The 20,787-nt window shown below is 44.3% G+C and overlaps 1 protein-coding gene across 2 annotated transcripts in view; it reads right to left on the bottom strand.

Moving 5' to 3' along the window:
- Window positions 1-20,787, bottom strand: part of LOC138647530 (cadherin-related family member 3-like) — a 44,712-nt gene that overhangs the window by 5,502 nt on the left and 18,423 nt on the right. For both annotated transcript variants that reach the window (XM_069736583.1, XM_069736582.1), the window contains exons 11-13: window positions 13,284-13,382; window positions 12,154-12,383; window positions 2,976-3,147 (exon numbers count right to left, since the gene is read on the bottom strand). In XM_069736583.1, coding sequence (XP_069592684.1) covers window positions 2,976-3,147; window positions 12,154-12,383; window positions 13,284-13,382 — 501 coding nt within the window. The remainder of the gene's footprint in view (window positions 1-2,975; window positions 3,148-12,153; window positions 12,384-13,283; window positions 13,383-20,787) is intronic.

The raw sequence follows: 20,787 nt of genomic DNA, 5'->3' as shown, positions 1-20,787 counted from the left end.
TCATGCGTCTTTTATAAAATCAAATAGGGGGTAAATGCCGTAAGCGTCATTTGTTCCGAAAAATCCATTTGTGTCAAGTAAAAGAAGTTTTTAATCTGAAGTTTTGGTGGTCCGGTAGCTAAACAGTGGCTTATTGGCACAGTGCCGCAAGCCGCAATGTACGACCATATCCTCCCATCATCTACACAACTGGATGCCCAAAAATGCTGGACTCTATCAGAACTTTATAGTGACACCAGTCCAGGGGCGTAATTATACGGGAGTTGGATTTGCACTGAAGGTGGCCAAACAGCAGAAACACCGGTATCATTACCAAAACTTGCCACCGATGAGCGATGACAGATGGCGGAATGCAGGCCACAGTGTGCGCTGACTTCAATCTGGAGAAGGACGAAAACAGGAGCAGAGAGCGGGAAGCTGTCCAGGCTGGGAGAGAGGCTAAGCAGACAGGGTCGTGTGCACATATGGACACTGGAGGGGAGATATGGGGTAGTTATCTTTGATCCAATGCCCCTGACAGTAAGCCATTGGATGGATGGGGTCCCTTGAGGAAGTGGGGGGCCCTAGGCATTTGCCTCGTCTGCCTGCCCCTAACGCCAGCCCTGGCAATGGAACAATGGGGTGCACCACCAAAAACATTTTCCTTTGCAGGCCTGTTTCACACCCTGAATATCCATTTGGATCCCGGGGGCTCTTTCTAATGGTGTCACACAAATGAAACCTTCTGGAAACACTTTTTTTCTAGAAGGATTCAGGGGGCTATTGTGCACCCTGTGAGATTTGCCAACTCACTTTTTTCCCCCCGATCCCTCCCAGAGACATAATGAAAAAGTTGGCAGGTATAACTGGTCCTGTTACAAATGTAATAAAACGTGCACATACCTAATAACTACGTAACGCTCCTTTATTTTTGGTCTACACAGTATTTCACTTTGAAGAGCAGCAGTTTGTGCTTCAGAGCTGCTCTTCTGATTTCTTCGAGGTTTGAGGTTTGAGCATAGTCACAATTACAACAAGTAACACCTCTAACTTCGTGGTGTGAACAATGTCCCTACAGGCTTATTCACTGTGTGCACGGATCATGTGTTTCTGTTCTACCTCTAACTTTAAGATTGCTTTGTTGTTGCCACTGACGTTCTTCACCTATAAGCCCCTATGATCAGTGGCCTGTCTGCTAATGGGGTCATATAGTTGCTACAAACTCTACTACTCCAGCAGTTATGCCATCTTAAAAAAAGAAAAGTTGAAGATAAAGGGAATATTGTATATTTTGTTTATATTAATTAGGTTTATATGAAAAGATCATACTGCTACTTTAACAAGCTATGCAACATGACTGGGGATATTAGCCAAGTCAGACATCTGTGGCGCCCCAGGGTCCTGGTCGTCACAGTGGTATTACTTTCCTCTCGGGGAGAGTGATGCTACGTTTGGAGGCAAGGAAGGATAACTGCATCCAGGTATCACAATCATGCAACACTTCACACTCCAGGCCACCAGCGGGAGCTTTTGCTCCTATTTATTAGGTCACTCCCCACATATATATATAACTGGTAGTCTGTATGGAAAGTTAGTCAGTTCCAGACAGAAGTTGGTTGCTGGCTAGTTCCAGATAGCTGTCTGAGGAGGAAAGAGGGTCCACGGAGCTGTGCATGCCCTAAGAGCTGCAGCTCCCAGAAATAGACATTGAAGGCCGAATTGTTTGCAGTGAGCGTGCAGGAGAAGAAGCACAGGAGGGGATACCAGAAGGGGACCAGCCCCGAGCAGGCTGCCTCCTTCTGAGGCGCAGAAACACCGGTAGCCGGAACACCGAGGTTGTGAGGACCTCTACGCCTTACATCAAAGACCGGCAAGACATCTAATTGCACGTTACCTGTCCGCACCTACACCCAGGAGGCATGGTGACACCCATAGAGCCGGGTCATCTAAGAGATCCTGTAAACAGGCTCAAGTCACCAGTCATACGGGTTTTGTCCTATCCTATCCGGGGGACAGAGAGAGAGATAACATCTGTGAGGACCTTATGTGAAGCCATAGGCAGTAAGGGACTACACTACTATAACGCAAAGCAAGGCTTTTATTCTCCACCTGGACAAGGGGATTCTGGACTTGCCTCCAAACCGGCGGGACTCTGCCTGCCCTGTGGTCTGTACCCTGGACTGTGGATGCTGAAGCCTTCAGTAAAGATAAAGAGACTGCAACCCTGTGTCCTCATTCTTCACCGTGCTACTCACCATTCACCATCTGAACACCGGGAAGCCCTGGGGATACACCTCACCTGTGGGAACGTATACCATCTAGCTCGCCATAACATCACCCCAGCGGACCCCTTAAAGCAGTGTCGGTCACCCTGACCGAATACCACAGGTGGCATTACGAACATAGACTTTTCCCCTTTAAAGACCTTTCCCTTTTATACGGATGTCCCAGGGCCACGGAACGGGTCAGCCACCGTGACATCCCCCTGTGAACCGCAGGACCCGGTACCAAGGAACCCCTTGCCCTGACGGGGCGCTCCACATCCATTTGTAGACAACTGTTTCAGGGTTTTTGCCCCTCATCAGCGCAGAGCAGGGTTTTACTGGCTACATAAAATGCCTTTAACTCATCTTTGGGTGGAAGTAATTCAGCTGGTCTTTGTAATGGGGATCTCATTAATTCAGCCAAATCCTGATCTACGACAATGGAGGACAAGTTTGCCAAAACAGTTGTCTGCAGATGGATATCTGAATTGGCTAGTAACCCTTGATCATGTGGCAAGGTTGGACATTGACTTTCAGGGTAACGACTTCCAATAGGTGGAACTAGCATTATAGTTTTTTTCCTTTATACATAGAAATAACTTGCATGTTTTCCCATGGAGCAGTGCCGATAGGACACCATACTCCATTAGAAAGTTAGTCTTCCCACCCCATTCCCAAGCAAATTTGGGAAACCATAAATTAAAGGCATGCATAAGGAAAAACATGTCCCACCTGAAGCTATTTCAAATCGCATGTCTGTATTTTCCGAGTCCCGATCATTGCAGTTGAGACGGAAGTTGTTGATGTTTATCCCTGCGGTGATGTTGTCATAGATGGTGGCGGTGTACCTGGATGGTCTACACACCGGAGCCTCATCATTTTCTTCTGTTACATCAACGGTGACCTTGTCGAAATGATAAGTAAAGTGTCAGTACATTTGGAAGTAGCAGGTGCCTGGATTCTCTGGTAGCCACTTCACCCTTGGGTCACACACATGCTTTCTGAAAGTTACCAGATCGGTGTGTGAAGAGGGCTGTCTAACCTTTTATTTCAATTGTTAATCCAGCCCCTTATTTTATTAAAGTTTAAAGACAGAGAAGGGGGCTGGCTCAGAAATTGAAATAGGTAGTCTGACTTCTTCTCATACTGTTTCTCATGTTAGGCACAGGACCAGAGGCAAAGTGGAGTGGCTACTGAATGATCACGGCACCTAGCCTACTACTAGGGACTTAACTACAATAGGTGTTGGGGTTGCAACCGCACATGGGCCCTGGAGTCTAAGGAGCCCAAAAGGTCCCTTTGACTTGTATCAAAAGACCAATAATATTAAAACTTTGCAATAATTAGGGGCCCTGTTGGAGCGTTTGCATTGAGGCCCATGAGAGTCAAGTTACGCCACTGCCTACCTCAACTATATTAAAGGGTATAGCCGGAAGTTTCTGAAAAACAAAAATTTGTCCAAGCACTAACAGGCAGGTAGTTACTACTTTCCTGCCTGTTGTGTCCGGTTTTGTTCTTCCCCGGCACAGAGCGGTCAAAGACCGCTCTTGCCGACAATTCAGCTGCCTTTGCTGACGTCATGTCAACAGAGCGGAGGCTTTTTTTCTGCCTTGCTCTGTCGACGGAGTAGGACTTCCGACTTCATTCTGATTGACAGTCGGCTCCCACAGTTAGATAGTGGGAATCCTGCTGTCAATCAGAATGATGTCGAAATCCTGCCCTGTCAACAGAGCAGAGCGGAAAAGAAGCCCCTGTTCTGTCGACATGACGTCAACAGAGGCAGCTGAATCACCGGCAGGAGCGGTCTGTGACCGCTCTGTGCTGGGGAAAACAGAACAGGGCACAACAGGCAGGTATCAACTATTTGCCTGTTAGTGCTTAGGCACATTTTTTGCTTTTCCAAAAAGTCCCGGAAAAATCCTTTTAATAAATTATAAACTTCACTGTTTAAAGCTTTATATATATTTTTTTCCTATAAACCTCTTTGATACCTTTATAGCTGTTAAAGCATTAATTTTCTGATATAGAATTCAAGAATTCCTTGCATTAACATAGATAAAAATGATAAATGTGATCTGCCTGCGGCTGTGCCACTAGAGGAAGCTTAGGAGCTTGCTACGCACATTTCATAATGAGAAAACAGTATGCAATAAGCTCCTAAGCTCCCCCTAGTGGTAGCTGCAGGCAGACAGATATATTCAATTATTTCCATCATTAGAAAAACGGTGCTTTGAGAGCTATGAAAATGTATTAAGAACTTTACCAGAAAAAAAAGTGTTGGACTCAATTACAATGTTCTCTGTTCTTCCAGTGCATATCCTTAGTGACTGACAAGAAATCATTTTTACAGCTCAACAACATTAAATATGGCTCCTACACATGGCCGTGCAACATCCTCCCGAGCTGCAGAAGGATTCAGCCTATTGATTCATGAGGCAGCGCTCAGCGCAGAACTAAAAGATGAAAAATAACTCACTGCCAACACGGGAGATCTATAAATTGAAATTCAAACTGCAATTACTACCGTGGAGTCATCGTCATAGCAACGGCAAGAAAATGCCATATTAATGGCGAGAATAATGTGTAATAGCAAATGCTGGTAGTAGCGACGTGTCAGATAACAAGGGGACACTGAGAAACTCCAAACCTCTGTATTATGAAGTCTTTTGACCTTGTACCCGTCCTGTCTAATTTGTAGGACATGTATAACGATGGTCTGCAAATGCCGATCTTGTGCCCAAAAATGTTTATTTTCTTTTAAAACTGTTAAAAATTAAAGGGGCATGCTCACTACTGGGATTATTTGTGAAAAGAGTCATCTTAAAAAGGTAACACAATGCTGGGACCTCCAAAAATCATGTGATCTGAGAAACCTCACAGGTGTTAGATTTTCCTGCAGCACTCCCACAGGTGAAATTGGGAATTGCAATTTTTAATCAATTATTGCCTGCGTAATGCATGGATGTACCAGGTAATCTACAGCTCTTTAGCGCTTTCTCTTGGCTAACAGATTGGGGTCTGAATGGGAGATCCCACTTCTAACTCAGAGTTCCCTAATAGAGTATTTGAAAATGGGTTTTGTAAACCGGTCATCAGTACGTAGTAGCCCAGCAGTTCTAAATAAGTATTCCAGCTACTCCATCTATCAGGTCCTAGAGTAAATCTGACCTTCATCCCTTGACCACTTTGTAGGGATTTAGTATAACACAGTAGCCCTAGGTTGAGTCCATAGAGTAGCTGCGGGCCGGCGAAGCAGGCTGGCAAAGAATGTTTAGACAGCCGAGTCAGAACCATGAGATTTTGATAAGAGGCAAAAACTTCAGGCAGAAGAATAATCAAAAATCGAGGCGTGATCTGAAACAGGAAGAGCCCTAGCACAAGAGGAGCAGAGAACAAGGATCTGAACCAGATAAAGCAGAACTTATAACTGGCAGTGGGAGACAGGTATTTGCAGCGCCCCAGAGACCTGGTCGTTGGAGTAGTATCGTATCGCTCTGCCACTAAGGGGAGTGATGGTACGTCTGATGGCACTAAAGGAGTTCATCTGACCAGGTATCACCAGCACACATTATACTTCACACTCCGGCCACTAGGGGGAGCAAAGGGTTTTATTTATTAGGCCACTCCTCACACTGGTAAAACTAGGGGTTGGATAGGAAGTTAGCCAGAAGCTGACTGGGTTTTGTTCAGGCAACATCCCGTGGCAGGGGGTGTTGCGGGGGAAGATTCAGGGGGGTCCTTGTCAGGCGTGGGAACCTGGCAGGCACCTAGCGACAAGGATAGAACATTACAGAGCCGCGCTTGCGCTACCTGTGGCGGCATCTAAAGAAAGGACACGAAGCGAAGGATATTGTGGACAGTGAGAAACGAGATCAAGCACAAAGGAGAGCCAGTAGGAGTCGTGCCCGGAGAACGGCAACATCCTACTGAGGCGCGTAGCCGGTGCCCGGAACACCGAGGAAGTAACTGACTTTATGCCTTACTTCAAATACCGCAGGACAGTTAATTATAGGTTGGCTGTCTACCTTACATCACCTAAGCAGACATAGGGGGCAACGCGTGGAGACGGGCGTCTCTAGGGTCCCGCAAAAGCTCCGAGCCTACCCGTCATACGGGTGCGTCCTAGCCATAACAAACCTGGGGGATGGAGAATAGAAAGAACTGGAATGAACCAGAATAGAAGTTGTGAGGACTATCCCGAATGCTCAGCAGGGTAGCACTACAACACACAGGCGATAGTGGTAGGCAACGATTTCCACCTGCAAAGGGAACTCTGGATGTGCCCATCGGACCGGCTGGTCTCAGCCAGCCCTGTTGACAGTGCTCTGGATTGAGGATCCTGAAGCCTTCAGTAAAGAGGTAAAGAGACTGCAACCCTGTGTCCTAGTTATTAACTGCATCTCACACCATCGCTATCTACATTATCGGGAAGCCCTGGGGACATACTTCACCTGTGGGAAGGTTCACCATCTAGCTGCCATTCCATCACCCCAGCGGACCACAAGCAGCGTCGGTCTCACTGACCGAATACCACAGGTGGCGTCACGAAGCCTTAGCTGACTTTCATCATCTCTTTTATTGGACACCCCTTAGCAGGGTCACGGACCGGGTCCAGCCACCGTGACAACCCCAGAACTGAGACAGAGAGGACCGGTATCGAGTAACCTGTGGCCCTGCGTCTGGGGGCGCTCCATATTCAGTAGTATTCATGGCTCACAGCAGGGAGTTAATAAGAAATCAAAGACAGGAATTAACCTCAAATCTCCCTGCCTGGATTGCACCACAAGTAACGGAGAATTAAACAGAACTGTTGCGTTGTCATCTCATGTCTACTGCAACGAAAGTGTAAACAGAATGCAGCTACCAACATGGATGTTACAGCTTCCCATTGAAGGAGAACTTAGATTCCCTGAACTTTCAGATAACTTGATTTTATTGGCTAGATAAAGGGATGAATAGAATGGCTTTATTTAAAACATACAGTAAGTTGTCATGTCCCTGAAGAATCAGTCCAAGGTGCCAGCCACTAGATGTATCATTTCTGTATAATTTACTATCCACTGACTGCAGCAGAGACAAAAAGAAGGGATGGGCCTTCGTATCTTTTCGGGCAGGACTATGTCTCTCTGCTCCTCCTTTCCTGTGCATTATAATGCATAATGCATATGTGACGCCCCAGGAGTTCGGGTACCACAGTAGTGCTGCCTTCCTCTCGGGGAGGGCAGTGCTATGCCTGGAGACAAGAGGGATCCCTTTGGTAGGTTATCCCACACACAACACATTCTGACTCTAGGCCAGGAGGGGGAGCTCAAAACCCGGTTTAACGGGAGCTTCCCTGAGATATACATCCTGGTCTGGAGGAGGAGTTAGGTAGTCAGTCTGAGATAGTCTGAGAGTGAACAGAGACAGGAAAGGAGCAGAGGAGAGATTAAGAGCTCAAGGAGGCTGCGATTGGGCCTCCTGTGAGCCAGAGCGCAGAAACTGGGCACCGGGAGCCTGAGGTTGTGGATAACTGCAAGGTCCACAGCAGAACCGGAGGGCATAGGACTATACGTAAACTGCCCGTACAAAACCTGAGGTACAGCAGCAGTTAGAGCCTGGAGTCACCGTATGTGATACCCCAAGAGAACAGCTCAAGCTGCCTACCGTGCAGGTACTGTCCCAGGACAGGAGAGAGAATGGGGTACCTTGCCAGCAAACTACAGGGAGCAAGGGACCAGAAAAGCAGCCCATTGTGGAAGGCTCCCAACTTGACCTGCCAAGGGGATTTCCACTTGTTTCTGGGCTGCCTGGACTCCTTCTGCACCTGTTGCCGGTACCCTGGACTGTGGCCTGCTACAACCAGTAAATCAGGTAAAGACTGCAACCCTGTGTCTTCCGTTATTTACCGGCAACAGATCATCTCTTCCATATACCTTGGGAGCCCTGGGGACCCCGCTTCACCTGTGGGAAGGGTCACCATCTTGCTGCCTCAACATCACCCCAGAGGACCCCTTTAAGAAGCGTTGTTGCCCACTGATCGAGAACCACAGGTGGCATCACGAACACTGATTGTATTCATCCCTTAAAATCAATTTTAATTGAGTCCCAGGGCCACGGACCGGGTCGCAGCCACCGTGACATCCCCTTTAAGTGTGAACGAACCCGGTACAGAGTATCCCCATTGCCCTGGTGGGCGACTCATACATAACAGAGGCAGGATTCCATTTCAAGGCAGGCAAGCCTTTGGCAGAAGCAACGCATGCTGGGAAGTGGGGAATAGACGATATGTGCTCCTATAGTGCTGGTAAAACACTGATGAATACAGAATGTCTATTTAAAGGGAGTGGATATCAAGTTACAAAGCATGAGCACTGTGACAGTTCCTGGATATATTAGATTGGTATATGCACAAAAAATAGATTGGTATATGCACAAAAAACAGTTTCCACTTGTTGTGGGGGATAAGAACAGCAAATCCATGGGTGTACTCTAGTTTCTTGTTAAATGATAGGTCCCACTTTCCAGAAAATCACAGTCCCTGCTCTCTCCTCCTACTTCCCAGGGTTTGAACTAAATTTAATGTGAAATCCAAGCTGAAAAAAAGTTGGCGCTCCTTCATCCTAGAAGCAGTTCTTTACCGAAGATCCATGTGCAAAAACAACATTAAAATGGATATGAATACATCTTTCACGTTGTATTCGGTCACCCGTTCGGTGGCCCCATAGGGGCTTATGTCCCAACCCCCAACAAAACAGAGTTTGGATGTACGCGCCGATGGGGTCATAGACCATAATGGTGCCGGCAAATCGAACGTGAGCTCTGCCGTGCATTATTTTCGAGAGTGTACGCCTATTGGAGGTTGACGGTCTTATTGTTCGCCTCCAGTACGTGTACACTCCCGATGGGGCCACCAAACGGGTGACCAAATGCAATGTGAAAGTACTCTAAGGAATTTTATTCCAAAACGCGTCGGATGATTTGATGCACATTTCAATGTTGTTTTTGCACATGGATCTTCAATAAAGAAATGCTTTTAGGAGAACGGAGTGATGACTTCGGATATTAGCGAAGGAAATGAGGATGTCGAGTCCATATGGGTCGAAATTCATGGAGGGAAAAATGGTAACAAAATTCTCATTGGGGTCTGTTACAAACCCCCAAATATAACAGAAACCATGGAAAGTCTACTTCTAAAGCAGATAGATGAAGCTGCAACCCATAATGAGGTCCTGGTTATGGGGGACTTTAACTACCCGGATATTAACTGGGAAACAGAAACCTGTGAAACCCATAAAGGCAACAGGTTTCTGCTAATAACCAAGAAAAATTATCTTTCACAATTGGTGCAGAATCCAACCAGAGGAGCAGCACTTTTAGACCTAATACTATCTAATAGACCTGACAGAATAACAAATCTGCAGGTAGTTGGGCATCTAGGAAATAGCGACCACAATATTGTACAGTTTCACCTGTCTTTCACTAGGGGGACTTGTCAGGGAGTCACAAAAACACTGAACTTTAGGAAGGCAAAGTTTGACCAGCTTAGAGATGCCCTTAATCTGGTAGACTGGGACAATATCCTCAGAACTAATAATACAGATAATAAATGGGAAATGTTTAAGAACATCCTAAATAGGCAGTGTAAGCGGTTTATACCTTGTGGGAATAAAAGGACTAGAAATAGGAAAAACCCAATGTGGCTAAACAAACAAGTAAGACAGGCAATTAACAGTAAAAAGAAAGCATTTGCACTACTAAAGCAGGATGGCACCATTGAAGCTTTAAAAAACTATAGGGAGAAAAATACTTTATCTAAAAAACTAATTAAAGCTGCCAAAAAGGAAACAGAGAAGCACATTGCTAAGGAGAGTAAAACTAATCCCAAACTGTTCTTCAACTATATCAATAGTAAAAGAATAAAAACTGAAAATGTAGGCCCCTTAAAAAATAGTGAGGAAATAATGGTTGTAGATGACGAGGAAAAAGCTAACATATTAAACACCTTCTTCTCCACGGTATTCACGGTGGAAAATGAAATGCTAGGTGAAGTCCCAAGAAACAATGAAAACCCTATATTAAGGGTCACCAATCTAACTCAAGAAGAGGTGCGAAACCGGCTAAATAAGATTAAAATAGATAAATCTCCGGGTCCGGATGGCATACACCCACGAGTACTAAGAGAACTAAGTAATGTAATAGATAAACCATTATTTCTTATTTTTAGGGACTCTATAGCGACAGGATCTGTTCCGCAGGACTGGCGCATAGCAAATGTGGTGCCAATATTCAAAAAGGGCTCTAAAAGTGAACCTGGAAATTATAGGCCAGTAAGTCTAACCTCTATTGTTGGTAAAATATTTGAAGGGTTTCTGAGGGATGTTATTCTGGATTATCTCAATGAGAATAACTGTTTAACTCCATATCAGCATGGGTTTATGAGAAATCGCTCCTGTCAAACCAATCTAATCAGTTTTTATGAAGAGGTAAGCTATAGGCTGGACCACGGTGAGTCATTGGACGTGGTATATCTCGATTTTTCCAAAGCGTTTGATACCGTGCCGCACAAGAGGTTGGTACACAAAATGAGAATGCTTGGTCTGGGGGAAAATGTGTGTAAATGGGTTAGTAACTGGCTTAGTGATAGAAAGCAGAGGGTGGTTATAAATGGTATAGTCTCTAACTGGGTCGCTGTGACCAGTGGGGTACCGCAGGGGTCGGTATTGGGACCTGTTCTCTTCAGCATATTCATTAATGATCTGGTAGAAGGTTTACACAGTAAAATATCGATATTTGCAGATGATACAAAACTATGTAAAGCAGTTAATACAAGAGAAGATAGTATTCTGCTACAGATGGATCTGGATAAGTTGGAAACTTGGGCTGAAAGGTGGCAGATGAGGTTTAACAATGATAAATGTAAGGTTATACACATGGGAAGAAGGAATCAATATCACCATTACACACTGAACGGGAAACCACTGGGTAAATCTGACAGGGAGAAGGACTTGGGGATCCTAGTTAATGATAAACTTACCTGGAGCAGCCAGTGCCAGGCAGCAGCTGCCAAGGCAAACAGGATCATGGGGTGCATTAAAAGAGGTCTGGATACACATGATGAGAGCATTATACTGCCTCTGTACAAATCCCTAGTTAGACCGCACATGGAGTACTGTGTCCAGTTTTGGGCACCGGTGCTCATGAAGGATATAATGGAACTAGAGAGAGTACAAAGGAGGGCAACAAAATTAATAAAGGGGATGGGAGAACTACAATACCCAGATAGATTAGCGAAATTAGGATTATTTAGTCTAGAAAAAAGACGACTGAGGGGCGATCTAATAACCATGTATAAGTATATAAGGGGACAATACAAATATCTCGCTGAGGATCTGTTTATACCAAGGAAGGTGACGGGCACAAGGGGGCATTCTTTGCGTCTGGAGGAGAGAAGGTTTTTCCACCAACATAGAAGAGGATTCTTTACTGTTAGGGCAGTGAGAATCTGGAATTGCTTGCCTGAGGAGGTGGTGATGGCGAACTCAGTCGAGGGGTTCAAGAGAGGCCTGGATGTCTTCCTGGAGCAGAACAATATTGTATCATACAATTATTAGGTTCTGTAGAAGGACGTAGATCTGGGGATTTATTATGATGGAATATAGGCTGAACTGGATGGACAAATGTATTTTTTCGGCCTTACTAACTATGTTACTATGTTACTTTTCTTCCCTTTGGATTTCACAGGAAATTCAACCTTTTACCTTTATTCCCGAGATCATAAGGATCATATGCATATAGGTACGGTGAGCTGTCTCATATGTTGCTGGCTTTGATGTGAGGCCCGGTATAGGTCAATTTGGGAATAAATCTGCATATATGATCCCAAATTTATTATATAAGTCACATAATAATACAATATGGCTGGACTTACTGTTGTAAGAGCAGTTCGAGGCTTGTCAGCGTCACAGTCCGTGGCCTCAATAATCAACGTGTGCTTCTTTTTCACTTCAAAATCCAGTTGAGTCACGAGTTCTATGATTCCCGATGTCGGGTTAAGCCAGAATCTATTGACAACGTCATTGTTGCCTTCTCTTATTTTATATGTTATGCAGCTCGGGAGATCCTTGTCTGTAGCCATCACTTGACCCACGATGGTCCCAGCTTTGAATAGCAAAATAGCATGGGCTTAGTTCAGTAAGTTTTCACTTCACTTGTAAATGTCTCTTACCCCATGTACAGGGCATTGCAGTAGCTTAGGTATCCATGGTTACGACCACTCATATAGTGATAGTTAGCTGTTAGTGGTCATAACCATGGATACCTAAGCTACTACAATGCCCTGCACATGGGGTAAGCAGCATATTGAAACAGAAGAACTATACTACATTTCTAATTGGAGGTATTTGATAATACTATTATTATTATTATATTATTATTACACCTACTACATATTGGGATAGGATCTTGAAGATGGGAATATCCCTTTAAGGGAAAAATCAAAGTATTTAAGGCCCAGTTGCACCTTTAAATGAAAAAACTCCTATTTTTTGGTAGCATTTTTGACAAAGTCCCACCATTTTGTTTTTTATTTTTCAAGGCTGTCCCAACAAGATTGATCCTGTTGGCATTTATGCCTTTTACTCAGGTTTTTGTTAAGTCATGCTAACAAAAATCGTTCTGTGACTATAGACGTGGAGCAGGATATTGATTTCTAGTGGAGTCATCTGCTCATAAATTGAGATGACTCTCAACCAATGTGTTACTATGACGATGACATCAAATGATTTTTAGATACAACAGACCACGTTTATTAACCAATTTACTAAAGGTTTTTGGACACAAATTCTGAATAACAAAGTCACAAATTATATAAAAATGCATTTATAAAAAGTTGGAGAAAGTGGTGGAGAAATCACATTCGCAGGCCTCAAACTGCCCATAGCAACCAATCGGAGCTCAGCTTTTATTTTAAAAAAAGCTTTGATCAAATGAAAGCTGTGCTGTGATTGGTTGCTATGGAATATAAAGACATTTTTTTTTCTTCTAGGACGGATTTCCTACCTTCAGATGTTTCCCACACAGTGAAGGTGTATGTTGCCGAATCAAATACTGGATCAAAATTGTTGACAGGAGTCACAGACACGATTATTGTGGCCGTCACTGAAATAAATGAGAATTGTTTAATATATTCAGGAGGAAACACAAAAACCTATCCTGAGCTTCCGGAACTAGACGATATAATAGATGCTATGGGCTCCTGATTGCCTGTGTATTGGTGGTGGACTGTGCTACCGTCTTCCTACCACTAAAGACACCAATCGCGCTTTGTGTTATAATGTAATGTGAACAGTGCCCTGCGTCTTTGTGAATATCGTGATGTAACATGCCATGTGAATATGTTACTGTGTAATGTATAGTAATGCAAAGCATAATATGCAAGTGTTTAGTGGTGCTATAGGTAAAGTATAATGTAGGATGTCACAGTGTAAGGTATAGTGTTATACTATAGGTAGTATATGGTGTAGATAGTTGACAATAGGGTCAGTTAGGAGTTAATATTTGGGACTAGCCCACAGGGGGAGGGGTTGGTGTTAGGGTAAGGGACTATTTCTTTTTAATTAGGGGAGATAGGATTTTCAGTGCGATATGAGCAGAGCTACATTGAGGGTGACCCTGAGTGGGAGGAGACCAAAGGCAAGGGATAGTGTGACAACCCAGTGCACACCGACAGGAACAGCTATGATTGCACAGTTAATAAAAGTGGCAGAACGCTGTTGAACCTATGCCGAAGCCTTGGACTTCGTATCCTCAATGGCCGCACCAAGGGAGACTCACTGGGAAGACATACCCTAAACTCCCATGTGGGCAGCAGTGTGATAGACTATGCCATCACAGATATGGACCCTACAAATATTGGCGCCCTTATAGTCACCCCACAAACACATCTGTCAGACCATAACCAACTGCTCCTATACATCAAATCCACAAAGAAATCACCCTCACAAACCCCGCAAAAGACCGGCCTCTTTAGCCTGCCACCATCCTTCAAATGGTCCAAGATGTCGGCCCCAAAATACAAAGATGCCATCAACAGACCAGAGATCAAGGAGAAGCTCCAATGTTTCCATAATAACGTGTATGAACTCAACCCAGAAGGAGTACACCTAGCGGTAAGAGACCTTAACGACATTCTATATGCCATGGCAGAAATGTCTGACCTGAAAAGAATCATCAACAAGAGACCGAGTAAACAAAATCCCAACAACTGGTTTGACAAAGAATGCAAGACCATACGGAAGGCCCTAAGAATGGCCTCAAATAAAAAACACAGAGACCCCAATAACCCCACTCTGAGAGAAGCCTACCACACCGTACAACGAAATTACAAAGCCATCCTCAGAAAGAAAAAGCAAAACGACATCTCTACCAAACTCCTCCAACTCCAAGATGCCCTTGAAGACAACAAATTTTGGGAACTGTGGAATCACCTTGGATCCAACCAGAAAAGCAACAGCCTCCACATCCAGAGCGGCAACATCTGGCTCCAGTACTTCAAGGACCTCTACAATGACATCCCAAGTGAAGACCTGAACCTGGCACAAAAAGAGCTTGTGAAAAAACTGAAAGATATGGAGGAAAAGTTCAAAGATTTCCAAAATCCTCTGGATACACCAATCACACTGACAGAAATAACAGAAAGGATCACACAGATAAAAGGTAAAAAAGCCAGTGGTCCAGATGGGATCCTCCCAGAAATGCTGAAATACAGCCCTCCAGACATCCAGGCTGCGATAACAAAACTATTTAATATTGTACTGCAGGCCGGCTGCTTCCCCAAAAACTGGAACCAAGGCCTCATAACCCCTATACACAAAAATGGGGACAAGTACGACCCAGCAAACTACCGAGGGATATGTGTCAGCAGCAACCTGGGTAAACTCTTCAACTGCATCCTGAACAAGAGGATCCTCACCTTCCTCACCGAGCACAACGTCCTCAGCAAGAGCCAAGCAGGGTTCATGCCAAACCACCGCACCACTGACCACATCTACACTCTGCACAGCCTCATCAAGAGCCACGTCCACAATACAAAGAACGGGAAGATATACGCTTGTTTTGTGGACTTCAAGAAGGCCTTCGACTCAGTGTGGCACCCAGGACTATTCCTAAAATTGCTGGGGAGCGGAATAGGAGGCAAAACATATGATGTCATCCGAAGCTCCTACACAGAGAACAGTTGCAGTGTGAAGGTCAACGGAAGGAGGACAGCCTATTTCCAACAAAGTCGAGGAGTGAGACAGGGCTGCAGCCTCAGTCCAACGCTCTTTAACATCTACATCAACGAGCTGGCAGTGGCCCTAGAGTCCTCCTCAGCACCAGGACTCACCCTCCATGACACCCAGGTGAAATTTCTGCTGTATGCAGATGACCTCGTGCTGTTATCACCAACTGAGAAAGGCCTCCAAGATCATCTGAAAATCCTAGAGACCTTCAGCAGCACATGGGCACTGCCAATCAACGAGAAAAAAACTAATATCATGGTGTTCCAGAAAAGAAAGCAGAAACCCACTGGCAATCCTACCTTTATGATAGACAACCGTCCACTTACTGAAACCAACAGGTACACCTACCTGGGCCTAGAACTCAGCCAGTCAGGGAGCTTCAAGCTAGTCATAGAGTCACTAAAAGACAAGGCATCCAAAGCCTTTTATGCCATCAGAAGGCGTCTGTACCACCTCAAGGCACCAGTAACCGTATGGCTAAAAATTTTTGACTCCATCATTGCCCCAATTCTTCTATACGGTAGTGAGGTCTGGGGCCCAGTCTCATACCCAAACTGGTCAAAGTGGGACGCTGGGCCGACAGAAATATTCCACCTAGAGTTCTGCAAGCATCTTCTCCAAGTCCATCGGAGCACATCAAATAGCGCCTGCCGAGCAGAGCTGGGCAGATTCCCACTACACATCGCAATAAAGAAGAAGGCGCTGTCATTCAAGGCTCATCTACAAAGTAGCAGTCCCAGCTCCTACCATCACAAAGCCTTACTACACCAGGAAGCCTCAGGAAGCCTCCCAAGGAAAAGTACCCAAAGCCAGTCTGACCAAGCCATCAACCTCCATGGCCTGACAAAAGGTGAAATCCAGAAAATGGTACACAAAGTCAAAGAGGAATATCTCAGCATCTGGAGGAACGACATAAACAAATCCCAGAAACTGACAATATACCGGAATCTACAGAGGGAGTACAAACTGGCCCCATATCTAGAGAAACTAGAAAACCCCAAAGATCGACAGATCCTGAGCCGGTACAGACTGAGCGCCCACAGCCTACTCATCGAATCCGGGCGGCACCGACAGAACTACAAGCCTCGAGAGAACAGACTCTGCCAGCAGTGCCCCCAGGAGGCCGTGGAGGATGAGGCCCACTTCCTGCTGAGGTGCCCCAAATACTCCGCAGTGAGGGACACTCACTTCAAGAGGCTGTCTGATCTCCTCCCAGATTTCACCTCCAAGGAGGAGGAAGAGAAACTGCTGATAATACTGGGGGAAGAGGAAAGTGCAGTGGCCGTAGCAGCGGAATATGTCAGTGCCTGCCACAGACTAAGAGGAGCCTGATATGTCATGGACTCCCGTACCCCAACACTGGACATATCCCTATCCCCCGACTAAAGAGCCCGATATGTCATGGACTCCTATACCCCACCCTGGAAACATCCCCTATCCTCTAAAAGGAATTTGATATTCCCTGGACCTCTATATGCCCCCCCTCCCCCACCCCCGTATTTTTACCATATGCTTTGGCAATGCTAACATGTACTTAGTCCTGCCAATAAAGCTCATTTGAATTTGAATTTGAATTTGAATTTGTGTGCTCCTGAAGAAAAGTGACTGACAAGACAGAGTAGACATCCAGAGATGTGTTCAGGGAGAGGCCATGAGAACTGAAGCTTGTAACTCAGTAGATAATGGACCTTAGCAGGACTGAGAGATGGGGACTAGTGAAGGGTCCCGAGCCTTACATCCAAGGCGCCAGTAGAGAAGAAATATGGTGTGAAACTGCTGAGCAAGTAGAGCAGAGGAGACTTGTGAACTAGGACTGTAGTGTTAAAGCTGGGTTGTGGCGAAGTATGGAGAAACAGTGTGCCTTAGAAGCCATGGAGTAGACTACAAAGGACAGATACTGTGTGGACAAACACTGTGTGAAATAATGCTTTATACTGTAAAGTAAAGGTCGATGAGACTTTGTGCCGGCTATCCCTTGTACATAACCCTTACCAAGTTACCGTATAGTAATGAGTTTATTTTAGAACGTTGGTCCCTCATTGAACAGTGGGACATCTGGTCCTGGGAAGCCCACACCGTCAGTTACATGCGGCCTGCACGGGCATAGTGCCCTCACAGCACAAGTCCACATACCCAGCCCGGACCCCCACTTTCATGTAACGTGACGGTGAGCTGGACACAAGAGCTTCGCCCACAGCTAACGCCTCGCGCTACATTTTAAATGTTTTTCTCAGAACTCATTTTCGAGGAGAAAATTCTTTTGAAGGGGGCGGGGGGGTAGAGTCACAAAGACAACTTTAAAGTCCAGCTTCTCTCACTCCAATAGTCAGCTGTTATCACTGAGGAGCTGCTACTAGGCAAACAGTGGGTGATGTGGGAAATATAAAATGGCTGACATGTATTTCTTATATTACTGTGAATGAATGTGCCAGGTGTTCCATACAGGTAGGTTCTCCATTCTAACAACACAAGGAAGGTTAGATAGATAGATAGATAGATAGATAGATAGATAGATAGATAGATAGATAGATAGATAGATAGATAGATAGATAGATAGACAGACAGATAGATAGATAGATAGATAGATAGATAGATAGATAGATAGATAATAGATATATAGATAGTTAGATAGATAGATAGATAGATAATAGATAGATAGATGATAGATAATAGATAGATAGAAAGATAGATAGATAGACAGATAGATAGATAGATAGATAGATAGATAGATAGATAGATAGATAGATAGATAGATAGATGATAGATAGATAGATAGTTAGATAGATAGTTAGATAGATAGATAGATAGATAATAGATAGATAGATGATAGATAATAGATAGATAGATAGATAGATAGATAGATAGATGATAGATAATAGATAGATAGATAGAAAGATAGATAGATAATGGATAGATAGATGATAGATAGATAGATAGATAGATAGATAGATAGATAGATAGATAGATAGATAGATAGATAGATAGATAGATAGATGATAGATAGATAATAGATAGATAGATGATAGATAGATAGATAGATAGATAGATAGATAGATAGATAGATAGATAGATGATAGATAATAGATAGATAGAAAGATAGATAGATGATAGATAGATAGATAGATAGATAGATAGATAGATAGATAGATAGATAGATAGATAGATAGATAGGTAGATAGATAGATAGATAGGTAGATGATAGATAGATAGATAGATGATAGATAGTGAAACCAACAGGTACACCTACCTGGGCCTAGAACTCAGCCAGTCAGGGAGCTTCAAGCAAGCCATAGAGTCACTAAAAGACAAGGCATCCAAAGCCTTCTATGCCATCAGAAGGCGTCTGTACCACCTCAAGGCACCAGTAACCGTATGGCTAAAAAATTTTGACTCCATCATTGCCCCAATTCTTCTATACTGTAGTGAGGTCTGGGGCCCAGTCTCATACCCAAACTGGTCAAAGTGGGACGCTGGGCCGACAGAAATATTCCACCTAGAGTTCTGCAAGCATCTTCTCCAAGTCCATCGGAGCACATCAAATAGCGCCTGCCGAGCAGAGCTGGGCAGATTCCCACTACACATCGCAATAAAGAAGAAGGCGCTGTCATTCAAGGCTCATCTACAAAGTAGCAGTCCCAGCTCCTACCATCACAAAGCCTTCCTACACCAGGAAGCCTCAGGAAGCCTCCCAAGGAAAAGTACCCAAAGCCAGTCTGACCAAGCCATCAACCTCCATGGCCTGACAAAAGGTGAAATCCAGAAAATGGTACACAAAGTCAAAGAGGAATATCTCAGCATCTGGAGGAACGACATAAACAAATCCCAGAAACTGACAATATACCGGAATCTACAGAGGGAGTACAAACTGGCCCCATATCTAGAGAAACTAGAAAACCCCAAAGATCGACAGATCCTGAGCCGGTACAGACTGAGCGCCCACAGCCTACTCATTGAATCCGGGCGGCACCGACAGAACTACAAGCCTCGAGAGAACAGACTCTGCCAGCAGTGCCCCCAGGAGGCCGTGGAGGATGAGGCCCACTTCCTGCTGAGGTGCCCCAAATACTCCGCAGTGAGGGACACTCACTTCAAGAGGCTGTCTGATCTCCTCCCAGATTTCACCTCCAAAGAGGAGGAAGAGAAACTGCTGATAATACTGGGGGAAGAGGAAAGTGCAGTGGCCGTAGCAGCGGAATATGTCAGTGCCTGCCACAGACTAAGAGGAGCCTGATATGTCATGGACTCCCGTACCCCAACACTGGACATATCCCTATCCCCCGACTAAAGAGCCCGATATGTCATGGACTCCTATACCCCACCCTGGAAACATCCTCTATCCTCTAAAAGGAATTTGATATTCCCTGGACCTCTATATGCCCCCCCTCCCCCACCCCCGTATTTTTACCATATGCTTTGGCAATGCTAACATGTACTTAGTCCTGCCAATAAAGCTCATTTGAATTTGAATTTGAATTTGAATTTGATAGATAGATAGATGATAGATAATAGATAGATAGAAAGATAGATAGATAATGGATAGATAGATGATAGATAGATAGATAATAGATAGATGATAGATAGATAGATAGATAGATAGATAGATAGATAGATAGATAGATAGATAGATAGTTAGATAGATAGATAGATAATAGATAGATAGATAGATAGATAGATAGATAGATAGATAGATAGATAGATAATAGATAGATAGAAACTGCCGATAATACTGGGGGAAGAGGAAAGTGCAGTGGCCGTAGCAGCGGAATATGTCAGTGCCTGCCACAGACTAAGAGGAGCCTGATATGTCATGGACTCCCGTACCCCAACACTGGACACATCCCTATCCCCCCGACTAAAGAGCCCGATATGTCATGGACTCCTATACCCCACCCTGGAAACATTCCCTATCCTCTAAAAGGAATTTGATATTCCCTGGACCTCTATATGCCCCCCCTCCCCCACCCCCGTATTTTTACCATATGCTTTGGCAATGCTAACATGTACTTAGTCCTGCCAATAAAGCTCATTTGAATTTGAATTAGAAAGATAGATAGATAATGGATAGATAGATGATAGATAGATAGATAGATAGATAGATAGATAGATAGATAGATAGATAGATAGATAGATAGATGATAGATAGATAGATAGATAGATAGATAGATAGATAGATAGATAGATAGATAATAGATAGATAGATGATAGATAGATAGATAGATAGATAGATAGATAGATGATAGATAATAGATAGATAGAAAGATAGATAGATAATGGATAGATAG

This window comes from Ranitomeya imitator, chromosome 8, assembly GCF_032444005.1.
Source record: "Ranitomeya imitator isolate aRanImi1 chromosome 8, aRanImi1.pri, whole genome shotgun sequence".
NCBI classification, from domain to species: Eukaryota; Metazoa; Chordata; class Amphibia; order Anura; family Dendrobatidae; genus Ranitomeya; species Ranitomeya imitator.
This window is presented reverse-complemented; position numbering and strand designations above follow the sequence as displayed.